General features: G+C 41.9%; 1 protein-coding gene across 1 annotated transcript in view; it reads right to left on the minus strand.

Annotated features, from left to right (window-relative positions):
• KLKB1 (kallikrein B1) overlaps positions 1-19,287 on the minus strand; it is a 49,753-nt gene that overhangs the window by 18,965 nt on the left and 11,501 nt on the right. Inside the window, exons 4-9 of the mRNA XM_075334489.1 lie at positions 13,084-13,243; positions 12,507-12,616; positions 8,998-9,157; positions 1,878-1,987; positions 1,643-1,796; positions 1,372-1,484 (exon numbers count right to left, since the gene is read on the minus strand). Of these exons, the coding sequence (XP_075190604.1) occupies positions 1,372-1,484; positions 1,643-1,796; positions 1,878-1,987; positions 8,998-9,157; positions 12,507-12,616; positions 13,084-13,243 (807 nt within the window). The remainder of the gene's footprint in view (positions 1-1,371; positions 1,485-1,642; positions 1,797-1,877; positions 1,988-8,997; positions 9,158-12,506; positions 12,617-13,083; positions 13,244-19,287) is intronic.

Below are 19,287 nucleotides of genomic sequence, written 5' to 3' on the forward strand. Positions count from 1 at the left end.
ACAAGTGATAGTGTGGGGGAGTCTTTATTCAATTTTTTTTCCCTGTGTGTGCAATGTCTGATAGACACCACTCTATTACTAACCCCTAGACTTGATGCCAGCTGACAATTCACAGTTGATATCAAGCCCCCAAAATATTACCCCAATTGCCACCCCACCAGGGCAATCAGGAAGAGCAGGGGACAAAGCACAAGAATTGATGCAACTAATGGATTCACCAATTCTGGGGTGACAGCAGGCTGCTATTTTTAGGTTGGTAGGGCCCAATAACCATGGACCTTCTCAGCCTGATAATTCCAACCTGCAGCTGTCTGCTTTACCTTGACCGGTTACCAAAAATGGGGGGGACCACACACCATTTTTTTAAAACTATTTATTTATTCATAAATTAGTAATTAAAAAAAAGTCTGTTGTCCCCTCTATTTTTGATAACCAGCCAAGGTAAAGCAGACAGCTGTGAGCTGTAGCCCACAGCTGTCTGCTTTACCTTGGCTGGTTATCAAAAATAGAGGGACCACATGCCATTTTATTTATTAAATCAAATCTGCCTGAAAACATCCTTTAGTGACACATTGAGGGTACTAAGGGTGCAAGTGTAATACCCTGGTCTAATCTAACCTATCAATTCTACATCAACTCTCCCAGAACTGCACTGTGATAAGTATTGCACCCCAGGGTCTCAATTATGACCCAATGTTGTGATGCGGCCAGCCAATTACAGTAATTCCAAAATGGCTATAGCTATACTAGGCAATCACTGCATGCTTAGTGGCTGAAAAACAGCCATGAAGCATGCTGGGTGCGGACTCAAGCATGGCATTCAGGCCCTCTGCCAAGCACCTCGATCCAGTAACGAGCAGTGCCAAGCCCGCACGCTTGACAGTATGAACAAGCCTTGAATTTACACTTTACAATTTGCCTGTTTCATCATGAAGAGCTGACTTTTCACTTTCAGTCCTGCATATCCCACTTCTTCAGAGGTGTCATTGTTACAAGATAATGTGATTCCCTGCTAGTATTTTTAATCTTATGGTTGATTGGTATAAGGATATGCCAAATGAATGTACCTCTTCCAATGATGCAACAGCCATTGGGCAGAAATCTGTGTTAGACACTCATTCTAATATTCATCTCATGTCATGGCCGGTGCAGTCCTCCTGTGCAGTGGAATACTATACAGACTTCTGTTGAAGTTATACGTCAGAAAATATTGCTGACATAACTCCAACTGAAGCCTCAGATGTGATGGTAACAGAGCTTAACATACAATACACCATATATATTTCAGATCACATACACCGGAACTGAATAGTTCTCAAATAATATAATATAAATGTTCATTCCTATTTTTATGGAATATGCTCACTTTACCTCCAACTGTTCTGCTTTTGCACAGTCTCAAAGAGAATCCAGAAATTCCTCCTTTCCCATGTTCTATACCTGTTGGCAAGCCATTGGATGACATCCTCAATTGGCACTTACATCTAATGGAAAAAAGGTTTACTATTCGATGGTGTCCACATACTCAAGTGTTGCACATATCAATTACTATTAAATAGATGAAACAATTGGATTAGATTAGACTTTATATTCTACAACCCAATTAACAGCAGCATACATAGCAAAAAGTGATTGACCTTACTTCTTTCTATTACAATGATCTGGACTGTAGGTAAAGTACTGGCATTCGATGTTATTTGTACAAAGTTGCTGACAATCCTTATGACCATTAACGTCTTCAACATGAAGATCGGTGCCAAGAAAGACCGCATCATCCAGGACTGGCAATGGGCATACTACAAATAGGAAGCAAAACGTAAGTCATTTATGTCTTACAATATAATCCTATAATCTTTTGTATCTTTTTTTTTTTTTACCTGAAAAGGCCGATTTGCATGATAGAAGGCTAAATCCGGAGAAAACATTGTCTCTTTGGAGGATATTAGTTGGCGGCAAACTTTTGGATGTCTTTAAGTAACAACGATTTCTAAAGCAAACATGAATAAATTGTTATTACAGATCTTATAATTAAATTAATAGAGCAGTTTAGATAAGGGATCCACACACAACCACACACAGACCTTAGCTAGTATGCCTCCATAGTCCCTTTCCAATCTGTTGGGGAATTTCAAAGTACTGTTTCTCCGTGGGGGCTCCAACTGTGAGACCTGGGTTGCCATTGTGATTTTTTTACTTTTTTTGGCCAGCTTATCAAAAAATCACGGACAGACAATATTTTTTTTGGACGCGTTGGATAACCAAAATAAATCAGTATGATTATAAGTTTTGCCCATAATTCTGATATGAAGACATCAGCTGCGTTCACTGTGAACTGTAAAATGATGACAATTACAGTCAAAATAATTTGTATAAGTTTCTACAGCTTCAAAAAACTATAGACACGCTAAATTGTTTTTCAGAGATGGTAAAAAAGTGGCCTGTTTTTATGGGCTGTTCTGGAATTTTTGGATGCTTGGCAACCTAGTGTGAGACTCTCAAAAATTGGCAAACTATCACCTAATATGTGTTTTAGTGACGTCTTGCCAAGATATGACAAATGTTTAAAGAAAAAATGTCCATTAAAACCGACCCATATTGAACTTTTAGAAGAGAAACTCTTACTTCAATCATCCTATACATAGGAAAATCCTGGTGATTGGTTCACTTTAATTATGCTCCATGCAAAAAAAAACGGTGTTGGTAATACAGGGAGGAAGTCGAGAAAACACATTTCGGAGCAGATTTATGGTTCTGAGCCACAAAATAACATCATTAAAGGGAAGCTCACAGATCTACCATACCCTCCAACCCATTAGTATTTGTACAGTATATTTTTAAATGCCCTGCCCAACCATCCCTTTATTATGTTTTACACCTGATCACATATTTAAAAAAAAAAAAAGACTTTATAAACCCTGTTTTAATATGCTAGATAACCTTTTGGCTAGTTAATGAGGCATTAGTTTCCCCAGACTTGTCAGTCCTCCCAGCATGTTGTCATGGCCTTGTGGGCATGATGACATGGTTTGCAAGAGTTGATATCATCACCAGCTCTTTGCAAATTTTGCACGTGCACTCGGCTTTCTTCATGACATCATTGTGTTTCTGAAGTTGGGTATACACAAAGAGGCACACTGCACATGTCCAGAAGTGAAGTAGCTTTCCAATGCAATCTTTTCCTATTCCAACGCATTTCACCAAATCTGTTCACATTTTCCCATATTAGTATTAGCCTCATTTGCTCTTTAAAGTTAACTGACATTCTGCAGTAAGTTACAAATATATTCCTATTGACATCTACATGCATCCAGGCTATTATTTGTATGGAGGAATTTGAAGCTTTGCATTAAAAAACAAAGCTCTAACAATATATTAAGAATTACCGTATTTTTCGGATTATAAGACACACTTTTCCTCCCAAAAATTTGGAAGGAAAATGAAGCGTGCATCTTAAAATCCAAATATAGCTTACCAGGGGTGGGGGGGCTGTCTGTTCGGCGACCGGTTGCCTTTGGGTGGCCAGGTGTCTGTGACTGCGTGCGGCCAGCTGGGTGCCTGTCGCTGCTGGCTGCCTCTCTGTGCGGGAGGGTGGCCCATTGGCTGCAACTCTGTGCGGGCGGGCGGGTGGCTGTGCGGCAGGTGTCCTAGCATGTCTGCAGTCCCTGTTTCAAATGATGGCGCCGGGAGTCAGCACGTGCGCAGATGGAGCTCTTGGATGAGAGTTCCATCTGCGCATGCGCCGCTCCGGGCGACATCATTTGAACCGTGACCGCAAACAGACTGGAACACTGCCCACACCGGCCTTCTCCATCACTGACCCCCCTACCCCACTTCTGCGGCCACGGACCCCCCGCTGCTGCTGCCACTGACCACCACTGCCACCATGTGTTACGGGGGGCTGTCTGATAATAAAACCTAAAGGAATGTCAGACAGTCAGGGTCCACCGTGCAAAGACTCTGCTGCAGACTAAGGCAGAGGATAAGGGGTATATAAGTGTGCCACTGTAAAAAATAATAGCACAAGTGCAGAGTGCAATACCTCTGTTAAACTCACAGAGGAATATAATTAGAAAATAAAGCAATTCCTCCCTTACTTGGAGGGTGTGTGGAATGGTCTCTGTTAAAGATCACAGAGACAAAAGCAGTGAGTGTGAAATGGCACCTACCTAGGTCCGTTCCTCTAGTGGTGCCAGGAGACGGACAGCAGCGTAAGCCGCACAAAGCTCCTACCTGCGTTCGCTCCACTAGTGTGCGAGGACACGAACCACTAGATATGGCACCTGCCTAGGTCCGCTTTTCTAGTGGTGCAAAAGAGACGGACAGCAGCGTAAGCCGCACAAAGCTCCTACCTGCGTTCGCTCCACTGGTGTGCAAGGACATGAACCACTAGATATGGCACCTGCCTAGGTCCGCTCTTCTAGTGGTGCAAAAGAGACGGACAGCAGCATAAGCCGCACAAAGCTCCTACCTCTGTTCGCTCCCCTAGTGCGTGAGGATACGAACAACTGCCAGACGCAGTATAAGGAACGTTACCATAGCGGCAACGTCCACCTACGAGTAGAATCACAAGTCCCAGCCGGACCATGTGCCTCAGGCACCTGCCTATGTCCGCTCCACTAAGAGGTAAGGATACGGACTGCAGCCGAAGCTGTAAGGTATAAGAACGCTACCCTGCCGGTAGCGCTCACCTAACATAGACAGAGAGATGACTAGAGGGACGTGAACAGGGCGTCTACCCTCATGCATGAACCAAGAGGACTGAGCACCGGGCGGCGTGTGTCAGGGTCTTATATAGACTCTGTGCCTCATCCAAGATGGAGGACACCAAAGCCAATCCGCTGCCAGAATGACAGCAATGACGTCACGCTGGCCTATCACCGAGCAAAGTGTCACAAGCACATGACCAGCGACCAATCGGCATAGAAGGTGTCAGAGACATGTGACCACGTGTCACAAGCACATGACCAGTGGCCAATCAGCTTGGAAGGTGTCAGAGACATGTGACCTCGTGTCAGCGATGATGTCACCCGCACATGTGCAATGGCTCCAAGATAGGACTTAGTCTCCAGCGCTTGCACATGTGCAGTAGCAAGAAATCCGGACATAGTCTCCAGAGCCACAGCAACCGTAACACCATGGACCAGCCACGGCTGCTAGCACCTCTGCCTCCTGTGACCCCGCTTCACCAACACTGCTGTCCTCCTCTGGTAAGACAACACCGGAGTATAAGACAGACCCCATTTTTATTTTTTTACTTTTTTTATCTCTAAATTTGAGGTGCGTCTTATAATCCGGTGCATCTTATAAAACGAAAAATACGGTAATTGATGCAAAATTTTGGATAAAAATATGACATGATAAAAGTGCTATCAAGAATATACATTCATTTTCATCAGAATCCTATGTATCAACAAGTATAAAACATTCTGCCAGACTTCTCTTTGTGTGAGGTCATGCTCTGGATGGCAATAATACAAGCAAAATATTCCTAGTCCAGGGCATAATGGCTCCTGCCATACCAGTATCCGAGGTCCTACAGCATAACAGCATTTTGAAAGAGAAGATTTTTTCAAACTTTTGTTTCCACAAAACACTTCAACCCAATTAAGTATTACTTTGGTGTAGATACTTCTTTCAAAAAGGCCAGAAACATTTATTGGGTCTTTTTATTCCAGAAATTAAAATTTCACATGGTATATCACATGCTTTGGTGCTGTACAGCAGTACAGTACATGAAATCCCTATGTTCAAAGCTATACCTTCCAAAATTTCACTGGGACAAAATTGATTCTTTATCTGGACCCGTAAATCCCCAGCACGAGCCTCTTTAAAAGGCATTATTAACACCCTTAAGAAACAGGTACTGTTCAAAACTACAGCAATCACTCTTTGGAAGAAAGAGACTTTTGCTGCAAACAGGCCATCACTAAATGAGACATGGGGAGCGTAGAGTTAAAGGGGTATTCCCATCTCCAATATCCTATCCCAATATGCAGTAGGCATAATAATAATATTAGCAAATACCTTCAATTAGAAATGTAGGATAGTTCTCCTGATGTAGCCATATCTCTTACCTCATGTGCAGGGAATTGTAGCTTAGGTATCCATGGAGCTACAGCTAGCTGCCCATACATGGAGGTTTGTAGTCCAAATAGTGGCATTTTGCCAAGACACAGATGTTTTTAACCTAGATAGTGGCATTTAAGTTAGGTTCCTGAATTACAGAGATTACCTTGCCGTTGGTGTCCGGGCTTACATGCATTGGCCAATACATAAACTAAATATCTCTCTTTTGCAGTAATGCAGTGTCATATTTTCCCTTGTACATTTTTGGCTTTTTCAGTGTGCAGCTGTATGCATTTTATAGTTACTACGTTTTTTTGGCTAGCACCTGTTCACATTTGTTGGCTGTGCGGGTCAGTTTTTTGGATATTTGTAGTGAGTCTCTTTCTGACTGAGCACTCCGCCCTAAGACCTGGTTGTGTTCATAACCATTATAGCAGGAGCCTAGCTGCCCATACATGGAGGTTTGTAGTCCAAATAGTGGCATTTTGCCCAGACACGGATGTTTTTAACCTAGATAGTGGCATTTAAGTTAGGTTCCCGGATTACAGAGATATACTTTGCCGTTGGTCTCCGGGCTTACATGCATTGGCCAATACATAAACTAAATATCTCTCTTTTGCAGTAATGCAGTGCCATATTTTCCCTTGTACATTTTTGGCTTTTCAGTGTGCAGCTGTATGCATTTTATAGTTATTATGTTTTTTTGGCTAGCACCTGTTCACATTTGTTGGATGTGCGGGTCAGTTTTTTTGATATTTATCACTAAATGAGACATGGGGAGCGTAGAGTTAAAGGGGTATTACCATCTCCAAGATCCTATCCCAAAATGCAGTAGGCGTAATAATAATATTAGCAAATACCTTCAATTAGAAATGTAGGATAGTTCTCCTGATATAGCCATATCTCTTACCTCATGTGCAGGGCATTATAGCTTAGGTATCCATGGTTACGACCATGAGCAACTAACTGCCGCTATATGAGTGGACGTAACCATGCATACCAAAGCTGCAATGCCTGCACATGAGGTAAGGTCGCTTTCACACTGTGTTATAATCTACATTCATTGGTCCCGTTGAGGCTTCCGTGCGAATCCAATCCCGTAAAATGGATTTGAGACACATGCACCAACAAGGCCATTGACTAAAATGGTGCAGACGGAGTCACACAGTGCCCTGTCTTAGCCCATTTTCGGGCGTATACGTCTACTATATCTGGTTGTCCGCCTGCAAAAAGCATATATGACCAAAAATGGTGCAAAACAAAGAGCACACTGTGATCCGTCTGCTCCATTATAGTCAGTGGCCCCGTTGGCGCATGCATCCAAAACCCGTTTTGCTGGGGAGTTGGGACGGAAGCTCCAACTGGACCAGTGAACGTAGATTATAACGCAGTTTGTTAGCAGCCTTAGAGACCTGGCTATATCAGGGGAACTAGACTACATTTTTAATTAGAGATATTGGCTAATATTATTATTATTACACCTACTACATATGTGATAGGATCTTGGCGATGGTAAAAACCCTTTAAGTCTGTGGCATTATCAATATCCAATCTTTTGGAACAATATTTTTCAGGGGTATATCCCTGGAGTCACCTTTACAGCAAGGGTGGATGTTTAAAGCAGATACAACACACAGAAGTTCATTTCTGATGACAAAGGACAGAATACTAAAGTCTCCAGAAAGAGCTAATAGGAGTGCATGTAATTAGACTAAACCCTGCGCTACTTCTCCTCCACCTGTCTGCCAGGGATGAGAACTAATGCCGTCAGTTACTAACACTCAGTTCTGCAGTTCTCCAGCATGTCATCAGTGAGGAGAGCAGACTGTTTGTCAATACATGTCTCGCACTCAGCCTGTTCTAAGTTATTTTCTTGCTATTTCTCCAGTGTGTTGTTACCTGCCTATGACTGATCAGCATCACAAAAAGAAAACAGTATATGCTAACCCCCAATAATCTCCCTAACAATGCCCACTTGAACGTCACAAATTTACTGTTTAAGTGCCAACTGCTTAGATCATTAATATGTCCACAACAGAGATGCAAAAGAAAAAACAAACACTACTATGTAACGTCTATTTCATTGTCTGTCTAATTCAACTAATTTGGTGATAGGTACTCATTAAAGTAATGTGGATTAAAGTGACATAATAGATTAGTGCTATAATCCAGATTACACTGAATGTAATAGATACCTTTCTTAAGAAATCCATGTTCTTTTTGTTCAGAAATCACCCATTAAAGTTATAATGTACCACAAGTTTAGAGTCCAGCCTTACAGTACTTCTACCTTATTACAATATAACTTCAATGGGTGATTCCTAAAGAACAAGAACATAGATTTCTTAAAAAAAGTCACCATATTTCACATTTAAGTGCCATTGTAGACCGGTCCTACTTAACACAGTTAGATGTCATATTAACATTTTCTACACCTCTCGGCTCTCTATAAATAAATAAATGAATGAATAAATAAATATATATAAATAAATGTGTGTGTGTATATATATATATATATATATATATATATATATATATATATATATATATATATATATATATATATATATATATATATATATATATATAATATTATTAAACAGATATATATATATATATATATATATATATATATATATTAACATATATATATATATATATATATATATATATTAATATATTAAACAGAATAGTATATATATATATATATATATATATACAGTATATATATATATATATATATATATATATATATATATATATATTAATATATATATATACTATTCTGTTTAATCAAGGCCTCAAGTAGTGGAATGATTAAATGATTATGTCCTTTGCTGAACATGAGTAGCCATGGGAACATGTCAAAAGGGGGTTTAAAGTATTTTTCGAAAACCTACAATTGACTTTATCATGACCCATGCCACTCACCTCTGATTGACTTCTGATGAGTCCTTTGTTACATAGGTAAAATATAAACAGTTTGGATAAAATGTACAAATCTTCTGACACATGTGCACATTAGGTGCAAAAACACTTGTAAGACTTTCTCCAGAGAATTCAATTTCCTGAAAAATATCTCTTTGGCAATCTACAAGATATGAGCGGTAGAAGGTAATTAGCAGTTATAGTTAGGATATGCTTACATGGAGGTTTTAGCCACAGATTTTGCTCTTCAATCTGTTTGAAGACCACCGATAAACCAATTCCTAATGTTTTTAAAGAAAATTTGTTTTGTCATTCCAATGGCCTCAGAATTTTCTGAGGAGATTTGGAAAAAAAAAAGTTGTCACTTTTAAGAAGATTTCTGAAGGTATTTTGCCCAGAAACCACAGAAAATACACACACAATTAGCTGACTCTTTGGCAGTTGAAACTGCACTAGTCAGCATCAGATTCTGTCACCAACGATCAGCGCACCGCACCACGAGCATCCGTGTCGGACCCAGAGTTCAGTCACAAATTACAAATTCATTGATTTTTTTTTCTTGGCAAAATCCGCATCTCAGCATGTTATTTTTAGCACAACCTTGTAAAGACACATACTGTGATGGCCAAAAGTGTTGGTACTCTTGAAATTGTTTCAGAAAATAAAGTATTTTCCCATAAAATTCTTGCTATTATGCATGTTTTGTTATACACAAGTTTATTTCCTTTATGTGTATTGGAACAACACAAAAAACAACCAGGAAAAAAAAGGCAAATTGGACATAATTTCATACAAAACCAAAATGGGACAGGCAAAATGTTGGCACCCTAAATTTAATATTTGGTTGTACACCCTTTGGAATAAATGACTGCAATCAATCACTACCTATAACCATCAACAAGCTTCTTACACGTCTTACCTGGAATTTTGGTTCATTCGTTATTTGGAAACTGCTCCAGGTCTCTCATATTTGAAGGGTGCCTTCTCCCAACAACAATTTTAAGATCTTTCCACAGGTGTTCAATAGTACTAAGATCCAAACTTATTGCTGGCCACTTAAGAAGTCTCCAGCACTTTGTTTCCAACCATTTCTGGGGGCTTCTTGAAGTATGTTTGGAGTCATTCTCCTGCTGGTAGAACCATAACCTAGGGAGGAAACCCAGCTTTCTCACCCTTGGCACTATATTGTGACCCAAAATCCTTTGGTAATTTTCAGATTTTTTTTTACCAAAAAAGCTCTATCTGGATGTCATCTGTCCCCAAGATGCTTTCTCAGAAGGATTTTGGCTTTTTCATTTTGTCAATCTGCAGTCTAGCTTTTTTATGTCTCTGTGTCAGCAGTGGGGTCCTTCTGGGTCTCCTACTATAGCATTTTATTTCATTCAAATGTTGACATGAAATGTTGATAGTTTGTGCCGATCCTGATGCTCCCTGAGCCTGCAGAACAGCTTGAATTTCTTTGGAACTTGATTGAGGGTGCCAATATCTGAATTATCCTGTGTTGCATCCTTTCATCAATTTTTCTCTGCCATCCACATCCAGGAAGATTAGCTACAGTACCATGGGTTGTAAACTTCAGGATTATGGTGTGCATCGGGGACTTCAAGAGTTCTGGAGACAAGTCATGAGATTTCTTGATATATTTCAACAATCTTTCAACAATTTTGGTTCTCAAGTCCTCAGACAGTTCTTTTCTTTGTGTTCTCCATGCTTATAAAGACACAATTTTATGCACGTATCAACTCACACACGGGTAAAGGGGAAAATAAAGCCTATAATCCTGTAGTCGCACCCACACCCTACTTGTTCCTATACAGACTAGGATTCCCTAACCACATAACTAGAAACCACAGCACAGATGTGACTCCCTTAAAGACCATCAAGCTGTTTCTCCAGAAGAACCTGAGGGGGTTGTTTTATGCAACTAACTAGAACAAGGAAGGTGTGCAGGGGTAGGCGAAAAACCAAAGATGAGCAATCATAAAACACATACACATGTGGACAAAGGAGAAATAATAAATGCAAGCAAGTGTAACCTCCTACAAACCTAATAGAAGATAGATGTAAGTAAGGCAAATGAGAAATACAGAGAGCAAATACAATGCTGGTCTCTGCCTAAAATGTAATATCCATTAGCTGCGGGGCTGGAATGCCATAACAGAAAATCACATAGAAATATAACCAGCAGAGAATGCTGTAGAAAGAAAAGTATAAAAAGCCCCAGCCGGCATGTGATAGGACAGAGACACTTTTAATTTTTATGCCCTTAAACCAGATAGTTATATCACACAAAATAGTTAATAAATAACATTTCCCACATGTCTACCCTACATCAGCATCATTTTTGAAACATATTTTATTAGGAAGTTAGAAGGATTAAACGTTTATCAGCAATTTCTCATTTTTTCACCAAAATTTACAAAACCAATTTATTTTTTGAAAGACAGCATCACATTTGAATTGACTTTAATGGGCATATGTGACAGAAAGCACCTAAAAGTGACACCATTTTAAAAACTGCACCCCTCAAATTGATCAAAACTAGGGATGAGTGGACATATGGATGTTCGGGTTCACTGGGTTTGGCCGGACTTTAGTGAAAAGTTTGGAACCAAGCTTGACCCAAACGTGACCCTAAATCCTGAACCCCATATAACTCAATGGGGACCCGAACTTTGGTGCTATATGCACAGGACAATTGCTCTGTAAAGAAAAGGGGATAGGAAATGAATTTTTAAAAAATATATGTAAAGCAGACAGCTGATATCAACCCCAAAAGTATTACCCTGATTGTCACTGCACCAGGGAAATCAGAAAGAGCTGGACAAAATGCCAGAATTGGCATAACTAATGGATGTACCACTTCTGGAGCAGCTGAAAAACTGCTATTTTTAGGCTGGGAAGGGCCATATAACCATAGCCCTTCCCAGCCTCATACTACCAGCGCCCAACTGTCTGTGTCACCTGAGCTAGTTATCAAAAATAGGGGGGACCCCACATCAGTTTTTAACTGATTTGCATAATTTTTTTTTGATAATGCGTGGGATGTCCTCTATTTTTGATAACCAGCCAAGGTAAAGCAGACATCTGAGGTATCTGGTTACCAAAAAAAGGGGGGCCCACATCACTTTTTTTGTTCACAGTAGAATACAGGTATCTTTCCCATAAACATTCATGACCAATATTAACCTGATAGCATAAGTCATAGAATAACTTTGTAAGTAAAAACAGTAAATAATTGGTAGTTTAGTTCAAAATTTAATTTCTTTTGTTTAAACCCATAATGAAAATTTGTTGTCTATATGATGCATCCGGAGTATTACATAGGGGAGTCAACCAAGGAAATGAGGATTTGAAAAGTCAGTATGCACTGTACTACCTACTTCACAGTATCTTTGCATCGACAACTGAAAAGACAATGGTAGGCTTTGTTTTTACTAATATGTAAAATACATTGCATAACAATTCTAAATACTGCCCCCCTTATCTGTACAAAATAGATAAATATTTACCCAATGAAGACATTCCACAAGCCTTTAAAGAGAAGCCGGTCATGACATTGGGAAGTTGTCTTATTTTTGTCGGCAATCCTTTGCCAGAATATTTAAAATAGCACATGTTCCTGGAGAAATAATGGCATCATGGATTTTGATCAAATGTATAGTTTATTTATTTATTTATTTATTTATTTATTTGTCAAACTTGTATGCCGCCCCTCTCCAAAGACTCAGAGCGGCTCACAACATATAAATGCAAAGTACAAAGTTTTAAACAAATGGAAACATAAAATCAATTAAGCTTCAAAACATTAAAAACCCCTCCAAAACATACCCTATTTAAACTCATTTTTTTATGAATTATTAGCTGTAGTCAACACTAACGGTCCCAGGCCTGCCGACATAGGTAAGTCTTAAGGTCTTCACGGAAATTTCCAACATATCAATATAAAAAAAATGGTCACACAGAGTACAAATAAAATTCAGCAACCCTAAAGAAGGTTTTCTGGGTTATGACAATATTCATGAACCTTTAGGTGATTATTTTAGTAAATATATTATTGTGACTTAGACACTCAAAGACGTCACTCACCGGAGTTGGACGCTGTGGAATTTCTCTGTAACATAAGTGAAAAACTGGCAGTGTTCATTATTAGTGCAGCGTTCTCTACATTCCTCCACACTGGTTACTCTAGAAATGTTATAATTTGTCCCAATCATGTCAAGTCCAGAAAAAATCTTATCCCGGCAGGCTAGAACAAATAAGAGAAATGTGGAATTATTTATTTTTTTACAAACAAAAACATAAAAATGGCCCCAACTCATCAGCCGTTTTTGTCATTTTTCCAAGCTATAACTTCTTTATATGTGATAAAATGTTTGCAAAATGCAAAGCTATGTATAAATATTAAGACTTTACACCAGTCCCAGCTACGTCTGCCCACTTTTTAAAAGGGTAGAGGTAGAAATGATAGAAGTAGCTGAAGTAGAAATAGGTGTGATCAAGCAAGGCTGACAAATTTATTATAATTTACTTTAGCTCCTGACTTTGGAAGCATTTCTGAAAGGAGGGAGTACCATTTAAGAGGCTGATATAATGAATGTGAGTATCTTATTCCAGCACTCCATTTGTTCTGCCTCTGCATTCAATCCGCCTTTATCATTTATTTTCTGTAAACTGATATTTCATTTACAGGGGTCCACCTTGGCTCCTAGAGTTCTACTTTCATTCCTCTTTTTTATCTATTTATACATCAGATACAGGGCCGGCGTCAGCACGCGGCATACCCAGGCAAATGCCGGGGCCCTGGAGAGCTGGGGGGGCCCACTCGGCCTCGTCACTTCAGCTGCCCATGGGGCTGGCCCACTCTCCTTCAGTTCTGCTGCCCCCGGGCTGAGTCCCGGGGACCGCAGTCCTCGGCAGGAAACTGTGGCTGCCGTCCCTTAGCTAGTTTCACACTTGAGACTTGTGATAATAAAGGCCCCGGATTCCAGTGAAATAACGCCTTGCGTTAAGTTTTCTATAGCTGAGAGAGCCCTCATCCGCACCGCACACATCCCGACATCACCGCACACCTCTCGACATCACTGCACACCTCCCGACATCTCCGCACACCTCCCGATATTACCGCACACCTCCCGACATCACTGCACACCTCCCGACATCACCGCACACCTCCCAACATTACCGCACACATCCCGACATTACCTCACACCTCCCGACATCACCGCACACATCCCGACATTACCGCACACATCCCGACATCACCGGACATATCCCGACATCACTGCACACTTCCCGACATCACCGCACACCTCCCGACATTACCGCACACATCCCAATATCACTGCACACATCCCGACATTACCGCACACATCCCGACATTACCGCCCACATCTTCACCGCACACATCCCGACATTACCGCACACATCCCGACATTACCGCCCACATCTTCACCGCACACATCCCGACATTACCACACACATCCCGACATTACCACCCACATCTTCACCGCACACATCCCGACATTACCGCACACATCCCAACATTACCGCCCACATCTTCACCGCACACATCCCGACATCCCCGCACACATCCCGACACTACAGCCCTCATCCTCACCGCACACACGCCGGCACTACCGCACCCATAATCACCGCACACATCGGCATTACCTCAGTGACGTCACGCTGACAGCGAGATTCACCTCAGTTGCTGGGTGGAGCTCACAGGAGTAGCGGTGTTCTACTGCCGCTCCTGTCAGCTTCATGTAGCAGATCTGGATGCGGGACCTCATGTGGATTACGCCGGACCTGGAGGGGTATTTGGGGATTTTAATAAAGTGGTGAAAGAGGGTGGGTTTTTTGTCTTTTATTCCAAATAAAGGATTTTTTCGGGTGTATGTGTTTATTTACTTTTACTTACAGATTAATCATGGAAGGTATCTCGGGGAGATGCCTGCCATAAATAACCTAGGACTTAGTGGCAGCTAGGGGCTGCTGCCATTAACTCCTTATTACCTCGATTGCCACGCACCAGGGCAATTCGGGATGAGCCGGGTTGAGCCCCGGGACTGTCACATCTAATTGATGCGACAATTCCGGGCGGCTGCTGGCTGATATTTTTAGGCTGGGGGGCTCCCCATAACGTGGGGCTCCCCATCCTGAGAATACCAGCCTTCAGCCGTGTGGCTTTACCTTGGCTGGTATCAAAATTGGGGGGACCGCACGCCGTTTTTTTTAAATTATTTATTTTTTTACTTATTGTCCTGCACGATATAGACCCGCCCACCGGCGGCTGTGATTGGTTGCAGTGAGACAGCTGTAACTCAGCGTGGGTGCGGGTCTGACTGCAACCAATCATAGGCGCCGGTGGGCGGGGGAAGCAGTGAATACGAGATTGAATAATGGGCGGCTGGCATTTTCAAAAAAGGAAAAGCCGCAGGAGCAGTGTGAGTGTGTCTGTATGTAGGCAGTAGAGCAGTGTGTGTCTGTATGTATGCAGCAGAGCTGTGTGTGTCTGTATGTATGCAGCAGAGCTGTGTGTGTGTGTCTGTATGTATGTAGCAGAGCTGTGTCTGTATGTATGTATGTATGCAGCAGAGCAGTATGTGTGTGTCTGTCTGTATGTATGTATGCAGCAGCAGTGTGTGTGTCTGTCCATATGTATGCCGCAGAGCAGTGTGTGTCTCTGTATGTATGCAGCAGAGCAGTGTGTGCCTGTCTGTAGGTATGTATGATGTGTATCTATGTATGTCAGTGTATATGACTGTATAGATTTGTCAGTTTATATCTATTCTGTGAGTTTGTCTTTAAATATGTATATGTACATATCTGTGTATGTGTGTGTGTCTGCGTGTTTATGGAACCCACTGGGACTCTTCCGCCCAGGGCCCACAAAAACCTGGAGCCGGCCCTGTATATATATATATATATATATATATATATATATATACAGTGCAGACCCAGATAGAATTAGGTACCGTCATGTAGTATCAAGTCCCTATATAGCACAGTGCAGAGCCAGATAGCATTAGGCACCTTCATGTAGCATACAGCCGTATATAGCACAGTGCAGAACCAGATAGCATTAGGCACCCTCATGTAGTGCACAGCCCCTATATAGCACAGTGCAGAGCCAGATAGCATTAGGCACCTTCATGTAGTATACAGCCCCATATAGCACAGCACAGACCTAGATAGCATTACGCACCCTCATGTTGTATACAGCCCCATATAGCACAGTGCAGACCCAGATAGCATTAGGTACCTTCATGTAGTATAAAGCCTGTATATTGCACAGTGTAGACCCAGCTAGCACAGTGTACTGCAGATCCAGATAGCATTAGGCAACCTCATGTAGTGCACAGCCCCTATATAACACTGTGCAGAGCCAGATAGCATTACGCATCCTCATGTAGTATACAGCCCGTATATAGCACAGGGCAGACCCAGATAGCATTAGGCACCTTCATGTAGTATACAGCTCCTTTATAGCACAGTACAGACCCAGATAGCATTTGGTATCTTCATGTAGCATACAGCCCATATATAGCACAGTGCAGAGCCAGATAGCATTAGGCACCTTCATGTAGTGTACAGCCCCATATAGCACAGTGCAGACCCAGATAGCATTAGGCACCCTCATGTAGTATACAGCCCCATATAGCACAGTACAGACCCAGATAGCATTAGGCACCTTTATGTAGTATACAGCCCCATATAGCACAGTGCAGAGCCAGATAGCATTAGGCATCCTCATGTAGTATACAGCCTGTATATAGCACAGTGCAGACCCAGATAGCATTAGGCACCTTCATGTAGTATACAGCTCCTTTATAGCACAGTACAGACCCAGATAGCATTAGACACCTTCATGTAGCATACAGCCCCATATAGCACAGTGCAGACCCAGATAGCATCAGGTATCTTCATGTAGCATACAGCCCATATATAGCACAGTGCAGAGCCAGATAAAATTAGGCACCTTCAGGTAGTATACAGCCCCATATAGCACAGTGCAGACTCAGATAGCATTAGGCACCCTCATGTAGTATACAGCCCCATATAGCACAGTGCAGACCCAGATAGCATTAGGCACCTTCATGTAGCATACAGCCCTATATAGCACAGTGCAGACCCAGATAGCATTAGGCACCTTCATGTAGCATACAGCCCCATATAGCACAGTGCAGACCCAGATAGCATTAGGTATCTTTATGTAGCATACAGCCCATATATAGCACAGTGCAGAGCCAGATAGCATTAGGCACCTTCATGTAGTGTACAGCCCCATATAGCACAGTACAGACCCAGATAGCATTAGGCACCTTCATGTAGTATACAGCCCCATATAGCACAGTGCAGACCCAGATAGCATTAGGCACCTTCATGTAGTATACAGCCCTATATAGCATAGTGCAGACCCAGATAGCATTAGGCACCTTCATGTAGCATACAGCCCCATATAGCACAGTGCAGACCCAGATAGCATTAGGTATCTTCATGTAGCATACAGCCCATATATAGCACAGTGCAGAGCCAGATAGCATTAGGCACCTTCATGTGGTGTACAGCCCCACATAGCACAGTACAGACCCAGATAGCATTAGGCACCTTCATGTAGTATACAGCCCCATATAGCACAGTGCAGACCCAGATAGCATTAGGCACCTTCATGTAGTATACAGCCCTATATAGCACAGTGTAGACCCAGATAGCATTAGGCACCTTCATGTAGTATACAGCCCCATATAGCACAGTGCAGACCCAGATAGCATTAGGCACCTTCATGTAGTATACAGCCTCATATAGCACAGTGCAGACCCAGATAGCATTAGGCACCTTTATGTAGTATACAGCCCTATATAGCACAGTGCAAACCCAGATAGCATTAGGCACCTTCATCTAGTATAGTATACAGCCCTATATAGCACAGTACAGACCCAGATAGCATTAGGCACCTTCATGTAGCATACAGCCTCATATAGCACAGTGCAGACCCATATAGCATTAGGTATCTTCATGTAGCATACAGCCCGTATATAGCACAGTGCAGAGCCAGATAGCATTAGGCACCTTCATGTAGTGTACAGCCCCATATAGCACAGTACAGACCCAGATAGCATTAGGCACCTTCATGTAGTATACAGCCCCATATAGCACAGTGCAGACCCAGATAGCATTAGGCATCCTCATGTAGTATACAGCCCCATATAGCACAGTGCAGACTCAGATAGCATTAGGCACCCTTATGTAGTATACAGCCCCATATAGCACAGTGCAGACCCAGATAGCATTAGGCACCTTCATGTAGTATACAGCCCCATATAGCCTAGTGCAGACCCAGATAGCATTAGGCACCTTCATGTAGTATACAGCCTCATATAGCACAGTGCAGACCCAGATAGCATTAGGCACCTTTGTGTAGTATACAGCCCTATATAGCACAGTGCAAACCCAGATAGCATTAGGCACCTTCATCTAGTATAGTATACAGCCCTATATAGCACAGTACAGATCCAGATAGCATTAGGCACCCTCATGTAGTATACAGCCCCCATGGTCGTCTGGCCACAGTGATTGTATACACTCACTTCTCCTCATTCCCCCGCTGCTCCGGTCTCCTCGGCGCAGCCGTCCACTGCTGTCGCTCGCTCTGACCTCACTGCAGGCACGCAGTGATGACGTCACCGCCCTCCGCTACAGTCCTGTCAGAGCGCCGACACTCCAGACACAGCGGGGAGAATGATGAGAGAGGGAACCCGATGACAGCCCCCTGAGTAGCGGTGCGCCACTCTTGCCGCCACTAGTGGGCCCCCCCGGCAGCTCAGGGCCCCGGCATTTGACCGAGTTTGCCGGTTGCTGACGTCTGCCGTGTCCTCCCCCCATCTCATTATAGATTGTAAGCTCTCACGAGCAGGGTTGTCTCTTTTTTTTGTCATACTCTAATTATTGTATGTTCTATAACTGTTTCTTGTTTGTATATGATCCTCCTGAATTGTAAAGCGCTGCGGAATATGTTGGCGCTATAGAAATAAAGATTATTATTATTATTATTATTGTATTATTAACATAAACTTAAAGGATCACTATAGGAAAAAGCAAAATAAAGGTTATTATGCCAACAAAACAAATTGCAAGAACTGTATGAATACACTGGTTTACTAATCAATAATACTTTAATAAGCAGTTCAGGAAAATCACATTCCACAGTTCCTTTAATTGTGGCAAGCAGGAAGGTTGTAAAGAGTTTTGAAGTATATTACAATACAGTATGTGTCAGATCTTTAAACA

This window comes from Anomaloglossus baeobatrachus, chromosome 1, assembly GCF_048569485.1.
Source record: "Anomaloglossus baeobatrachus isolate aAnoBae1 chromosome 1, aAnoBae1.hap1, whole genome shotgun sequence".
NCBI lineage: Eukaryota > Metazoa > Chordata > Amphibia > Anura > Aromobatidae > Anomaloglossus > Anomaloglossus baeobatrachus.